The sequence below is a fragment of the Fukomys damarensis genome, unplaced genomic scaffold (assembly GCF_012274545.1).
Source record: "Fukomys damarensis isolate Sample0158 unplaced genomic scaffold, DMR_v1.0_HiC HiC_scaffold_17, whole genome shotgun sequence".
NCBI lineage: Eukaryota > Metazoa > Chordata > Mammalia > Rodentia > Bathyergidae > Fukomys > Fukomys damarensis.
The window spans coordinates 79,754,803-79,762,180 of NW_022900929.1; the positions used below are offsets into that span (position 1 = coordinate 79,754,803).

Genomic DNA, 7,378 nt, shown 5'->3' on the forward strand with positions numbered 1-7,378 from the left:
GCGAGGCCGGATCCGCCCTCCGGGGCGCGGGAGCCGCATCCAGTGTCGGTCCAGGCCGCCGCGCAGCGTCTCAGAGGCCGCCGATTCCCTGCAGGGCTGCACTGCCCCGAGCCCATCGCCTTCCTAAGTCCCCATCTCCCAAGTCTGTCACCCTGGAGTCCGGGCTCCTCGTGATGGGGACAGAGTGGAAGCCGCCGTGAGTCCTGCAGGTGAGCACAGCAGTGTGCGCCCGGGACTGGAGGGAGGGCAGCGGGGCTGAAGGTGACTGCTCCCTCCCGAGCTCCCTGGGGCTGACCACCCCACCCGGGCAGCTGAGCTTGGGGCCAGAGCCCCCAGAGTCCCCCGGTGGCTCCTGCCTGCCTCTCTCGCCGTGCTCATGGCCGCGCTCATGGCCGCGGACTCCAGGCGGTCCGTGTGCTGCTGCTTCCCCGGGCGTCCACGGGGTCTGGGGGACACGGGCCTGCACCGTCACGGCACTGCTGGTGTTCAGCTGAGTGCCCGGGACTTGCATTCGAGGATTCCGGTCTGTCCAAGTGCCCACAGAGGACAGAGCTGTGCCTCAGTTCAGGCCTTGATGCTGCCCGGCTGCTGCGTACTTGCCCCGTAGGGTCCTGAACAGAGAGGTCCCAGCAGGCCGCATTACCTGGCCCACTCTTGGCCAGTACCAAGTATGGTAATAGTCTTATCTACATGGCTTCTGTTGTGGTGCTTTTGTTTAAACTCAGGTCCTTGTGCTTGCGAAGCAGGCAGCAGAACCCCTGAGCCAAATCCCTGGCCCTTTTTTTTTTGGTTTTTTTGAGACAGGGTCTCACTATGTAGTTCAAACTGGCCTTGAACTCACTGTGTTGCCCATGTTGGCTCCAAATTCATGGTGATCTTCCTGCCTCAGCCTCTTGAGTGTTAGGATTATGGGTGTGCACTGCAATGCCTGGGTGTTTCTTTTTCATATTGAAAATAGCTAGTTTGCCAATTATGTTCCATAGTATTTTTTTAAAGTTTATTGGTACATTTTAGGTATACAGTATGGATATATTCATCATTGGGATCTTGTACCTTTACATGACACGTCTTGGATCTTATTTTTTCCCCATTCCCCAGTCCTCCCTTCTCCCCCTCCACCTTTCCCTATTTACAAAGACTTTGTTTCCATGTTTTTCCATTTCTCATATTTTTTCTTTTGCCTTCTTACCTTTTCCTTACCCCTCCCACTTCCCCTACTCTTTTAGACCTTTTCTTTCTATTATACAATATCAATTATACATTTTGATCCTTATATACATTTTTAGTTTTTCATACCAGAGAAACTCTGGTATTCGCACATATGAGTCTTATTTATTCACGTAAGAGTATGGCCTCAATGTGCATCCACTTAGCTATAAATGTCTCTAGTCTCTCATTCTGGTTTTGTTTTGTTTTTTGAAACAGGGTCTCACTATGTAGTTGAGACTGACCTGGAACTCACTTTGTAGCCCAGGCTGGTCTCGAACTCACAGCGATCCTCCTGCCTCAGCCTCTGGGGTGCTGGGATTACAGGCTTGTGCCACCATGCCCGGCTAGTTTCTCATTCTTTATGGCTTAGTAGTACTCCATTTTATTAAAAAAAAAAAACAACAAAAAACGTCTTTTTTTTACCCAGTCTCCAGTTGATGGGCAATTGGGCTGTTTCCAAGTTTTAGCTGTTACAAACTGTGTTGCTATAAACATGGGAGAGCATATATTGCTGTGGTATGATTCTTTTAATTCTTTTGGGAAGACACCCAGCAGGGGGATAGGTGGGTCAAATGGGACCTTTAATCCTAGTTGATTAAGATATCTTCATATCGATTTTTACTGTGGCTGCACCAGTCTGCACGCCCACCAACAATGGAGAAGGGTTCCTTTTCCCCACAACCCTACCAGCATTTGTTATTGGTTGATTCCTTGATAGCAGCCATTCTTTGTGGGGTGAGGTAGAATCTCAGTGTTGTTTTCATCTGCAGCTCTCGAATGACCAGTAATATGGAACATTGTTTCATATATTTACTTGCTGCTTTTACTTCTTTGTCTGAGAAATGTCTGTTCATTTCAGATGTCCACTTTTGAATTGGCTCTTTAAATTTGAGGGGGTGTCTGATTTTTCTGAGTTGTTTTTTTTTTTGAAACAGGGTCTCACTATGTAGTTGAGACTGACCTGGAATTCACTATGTAGCCCAGGCTGGTCTCAAACTCACAGCAATCCTCCTGCCTCAGCCTCCTGAGTGCTGGGATTATAGGCGTGCACCACCATGCCTGGTTTGAGTTCTTTATGTATTCTAGATAGTAGACCTTTGTCTGAGGAACAGCTGATAAATATTTTTTCCCACATTGTGCATTGTCTCTTAGCTCTGTTGGTGGTTTCTCTTGCAGTGTAGCTTTTTAAAAAGATGAGATCCCAGTTGTTGATTCTTTGTGCAAGTTTCTGTGCTACTGAGGATTTGTTCATAAAGTCTTCTCCTATGCCAATATCTTCAAGAGTTCTACCTAACTTACCTTCCAGTAAGTTTAGTGTTTCTATTTTAATATTTAGATCTTTAATCCACTTGGATTTTACTTTAGTGCATGGTGAAAGACAGGGGTCTAGTTTTAATCTTTGGCAAGTTGAAATCCAGTTTTTCCAGCACCATTTATTAAAGAGGCTATCTTTCCTCCAGTGAGGATGGTTGGCTCCTTTGTCAAAGATGAGGTAGCTGAGTATGTCTGGAGTTGTTTTTGCATCTTCTAATCTATTCCACTGAGCCTTTGGTCTGTTTCTTTGCCATACAATTTTTTTTTATCACAGTGGCTTTTTAGTATAGTTTCAAGTTGGGGATTGTGATACCTGCTGCCATGTCTCTGTTGCCTAGAATGGCTTTTGCTATTCTAGGTCTCTTCTGATTCCAAATGAATTTTTGGATTGTTTTCTCTAGTTCAGGGAAGTATAGTGTTGGGATTTCAATTGGGATTGCATTGAATCTGTACAGCAGTTTTGGAGGTATGGCCATTTTCACTGTATTGGCTCTTCCTACCATAGTGTTTTTAATAACAGATGCATTGAGATATAATTCCTAGAGGCATCACCCATTTAAAGTACGCAATCCAGCGGGCTTTAGTGCATTTACACTGAATAGGTTTGCAGTCATCACCTTAATTCTTTACCCCACAAGAAACCCAGGACCACAAGGAGCCACTCACACCCCAGCTGGAAGTGGCCGCTGATCTACCTAGGGTCCATGGTTTGCCAATCAGACGCCTCACATACAGGGATCACGCAGGAGGCGGCCTTGGTGGCTGGTTTCTTCTCTGGCACGCACGTCCCCCTGGTGTACTCAGTCAGGAGTTCACATCTACCTAGCTGGGCTGGGCTACATCCTGAGCCCGTCTCCTCACGGGGCAGGCCTGCATTTATTTATAGCGGTGGAAAATATGAAATAATTTCAATTCTTGCACCACAGTTGGCCCTGGGTCAGCATGGTCCGTGTGGAGCTGGATCGGTCCCGAAAATCACCCAAGTGAGACAAAGAGGCCCGTGCCGGAGAGCACCTGGTTCTCCACAGCAGATGGGAGGTGCGGGTGTAGCGGTGTCCTCGCAGCGCATGGGACCAGCAGCTCTGGGCCCGGCCTGGATCTAGGGAGCTCAGGACAGGGTCTAGGCCTGTGGTTCACCACGGTGATTTCTCGGCAGCAAAGTCTGGGAAAGAAGAGCTACGATCCCTGCTGGGGCAGCACCCTAATCCCACCCACTTCGTCTCTAACCCTGGGGTCCCTGTCACCCGCCTTTGAAAAGGTTCTCAGGGGTTCCCGGGCCCCAGTATTACTGAGGGTTCTGGAGAGAAACAGGGTCAGTGGGAACACGTGCGGTTGTGCAGGGACTTGCTGGGTAGCTGACTGGGTCAGGCGGGAGAACCCACAGCGGCCGTCTGCACACTGGAGACCCAGGGGACCCGGCAGCTGCTCGGCCCAAGGTGGGGGACACCGTGATCAAGGATGCAGCGCCCGTCTGGGGCCAAGCCCGGGAGCTCCCTGGGCAGAGTCGCGGTGGGGTTTGCCTTGGAAGCCGCGGGAACTGGAGACCGAGGCCCAAAGGTGGTCACAAAGATAGCTTTTGCAAAGGCCGCCACTTCCTCCTTTCCTCTTTATCCCGCCGCCCACAAGCCTGTTGGTGCCGCTGCATCTCGGTGTCAGGCACGCCCAGAACCGAGTCCTCCAACAGCGAGGTGGCCCTCAACCCCTTCAAGCTGAGGGGCCAGGACTGTCAGTCACACCCCAGGCTCCCACTCTGTCCGCAGCCCCGGCCTCTCCTCCTCCCGCATCCTGGTGTCTTCCTTCCTTCCTTCCAAAGCTCCTCCGAGGCCTGCTGGCCCAGGCAGCTCTCCACAGAGGCTCTGAAAACGGCTCACTGGAGTCTCTGGTGCTGTCGAGGGTCCCTGAGGCTCCTTCAGGCCCTGGAGGTCCAGCTGTTTGCCACCTGCCTCTGACTCTTTGGCCCCAGTGGCTTCCTCCCTCTGGTCCTCTCAGGAGGCTGCACAGGTGCTGACATGGGTGACACTGTCCCCGGGGGGCTGGAGGGACAGGTGCTCCTCTGTTCTTGTGCCTCACAGGATTTCTCAGTCTGAGGTTCTCACATGGTAAATACAGAAGGAAGTGATCAACATGAACAAGCTAAAAGGTACGGTCAAAATATGGTGAATATTCAGATTTTTAAAAATGTGTTACAGTAAGACACATTGCAGTGAATCCCCCTCCAAATGTACCCTCGCGTTGAACACACTTATCTCGCGGTCCTTGCCCTTGAAGCAGCTCTGGAGTCCGTTCCTAAGTGTAGCTGTGCTTCTGTGGCTGCCTTGAGGTCCTGAATGAATTCAGTTCAGACTTTGGGGCAGAGGCAGGAGTCAGTGGGATCAGATCTGGTGAATAGAAGTGGATGAGGATGCAGCATCTTTTTATGAGCTGCCTTTCTGTTGGATGGCCCTCGCGTTCACCGCATTTTTGATCTTGCCTCATAAAGACACGAGGTCCTCAGAAAAGTGGACGCCAGAGCTGCTTCAGGGAGTGGTGAGAACCAGGGGACAGGGTGTTCCAGGCGAGGGGGCTTCTGAAGGGCTCAGGCAATGTATCTTTTGCTGTGATAAAACTTTAAATGTTCACCGTGAATTTTGATCGCACCTCATATCCAGAGCCTTCCGTATCTTGGGGATGCAGAAGGGGCCCAGACACCAAAGGTGGCACCCACCGGCCTAGGTGGCCGCCATCAACGGTTGCTGGCGGACACCCTTAGGGGCAGGAGGAGGGGAGTGAGGAGGGCAGGGCAGAGGGGAAAACAAGGGCCAGGAAGGGCAGGAGCTGCCGGGCTGCAGGGCCCGTTTCAGACAGAACGAGGCTGACGTGGACGTCAGCACTGCGTCTGCTGGGCACCCGCCCCCTTGTCACCGTGCTGCCCCTCCCGACTCAGCCGTCGCAGGCCCAGTGGAGCGGCTCCGAAGCCTGCCTCCAAAGGCCTGTTCTCCACCGCGTGCTGCTTTTCTGTCGAGACATCTTCCAAGTCACTAAGTTGCCCAGGCAGGGCTGCAACTTGCAGCGCTCCCGCCCCAGCCTCCAGAGCGCTGGGCTTGGCACCCTGCTCCATCTGGGAGGCGTGGTGGTCTTGAGGGGAGAGCAGGGCTGTGGCGGTGCCCCTCTCCTCCATCTGCCTCCTGAGCGGCGCCCCCCTCCCCGACCCTTCTGCCTAGCTTGGCCCCTGGCGGGTGAGGGGCTGTCCGGGCCCTGCTACCCCTTACCCAGCCTCCCCTTTTCACAGCAGGTGTGGCCCCAAGTCCTCTAGAAGGAAAGAATGGTACAAAAACCACTTGACACTATTTTCAGTATGCAAAATACAATTTATTTCACGGAGCTCTCACAGCCCCCATGCCGTAATCCAAAGCTTGGGTCCGGGGGTGCTGCGGGACTGCTGGGGCGCCCAGAGGGGCGGGGGTGGCTGGGGGCGCAGCTGCCGAACACACTGACTGCGACACATGTGACCCCAGAACGCCCAGGTCCTTCCCTCTGCACCCCAGGGAGAGGAGGAGAGGAAAGAAACGGCCCTGTGACACACCAGTCCTCATGTCTCCTACAGGAATTCTGAGTTTTAGACAAAGACAGATGCTCCCTTGATGCTGTTTTCTTCTGTCAGGAGAGGAACGAGGACAGTACGGCCTGAGACCCGCCGACTGTCCACCCCGCCACAGCGCAGGTGTGACCGATACAGACAGGACCCACTGGGACTTGTCTGTACTAATACTGCTCACCAGCACTTATTTAATTATTATGAATTGTTTTGTTTTTTTGAAACACAGGGTCTACTACGTATCCTAGGCTGGCCTCAAACTCGCAGCAGCCTGCTTGCCTCGGCCGCCCGAGTGCTGGGATCACAGACGTGGGCCACCACGCCGGCTCTAGTCGGCTTTGGAGTTGAGCTTGCTCTCAGCAGCATGCGTGTCACAGCAGTGGCCCTCTGTGCCCGGGTGACACGGGCTGTTGCCCCGTGCTTTGTGCCTCAGCTCCGCCTGTGGCAGCGCCTAGACAAACGGGTCTCATGGAGAAGACCAGGAGCAGCTGGTGAAACACACGCTTTACGAGCGCCGCTGCTGCCTGACCAGGCCTGGTGCTGGAGCCCCTCTCCTCTCCCGCTGGCCGGGCGCAGGGCCGGGCCCTGGGTGACAGTGACTGGAGACTGGGAAGTAACTTCGCAAAGGCAGGGCAACCAGGAAAACCGACAACCGTGGCTGCCTGAGGCAAGCACACTGCAGTCCCCGGGGTGGGCGTGTGCGGGCGGCAGGAAGCTTCCTCACCAAGCCGGCGGAGCGCGGGTCCTGCTGCATCTCCAGGGAGGGCTAAGCCCAGACCTGGAAGACATGGCTGGGCTGTTCAGTCCCCACCCACTGCGGGCTGCGCCAGGCTCTGGGCACCGACGGGCAGGGAGCTCCCTGGTGCGGGAACTGGACATCCCCGACCTGTCTGCGCTGTCCCCGGCAGCCTAGTGAGGCGGCAGGGCCCCGGCCCTGCTCCATGAACGCCCACCTGGGCACACTTGGGGCCAAGGTCAGGAGCGCGCTAACCTCGTGGGAAGCAGAGGGCACCCGGCTTGCAGACGTCAGGGCAGCCTGGAGCCCCCGTCACCACAAGGCGGGAGAGCGGGAGGCGGGCGCCTTACCCGGAGGGTGTGGTCCCAGGACCCCGAGCAGAAGGCCGTGCCGTCGGGGGACACCCGCAGCGTGCTGACGCGGTTCTCGTGTCCGAACAGGATGGAGACGCGCGCGCCCTTGAGCACGTCCCACAGGTTGATGGTGTAGTCATTGTAGCCGGCGAACAGCAGGCGGCCTGGAAGCGGTGACAGTCGGGGACTGGA

The 7,378-nt window shown here is 54.3% G+C and overlaps 1 protein-coding gene across 1 annotated transcript in view; it reads right to left on the reverse strand.

The window, feature by feature from the left end:
- Positions 1–5,860: 5,860 nt before the first annotated feature.
- Gnb5 (G protein subunit beta 5) overlaps positions 5,861–7,378 on the reverse strand; it is an 18,251-nt gene continuing 16,733 nt past the window's right edge. The window contains exons 13-14 of the mRNA XM_033765328.1: positions 7,184–7,350; positions 5,861–6,875 (exon numbers count right to left, since the gene is read on the reverse strand). Coding sequence (XP_033621219.1) covers positions 6,864–6,875; positions 7,184–7,350 — 179 coding nt within the window. The 3' untranslated portion in view covers positions 5,861–6,863. The remainder of the gene's footprint in view (positions 6,876–7,183; positions 7,351–7,378) is intronic.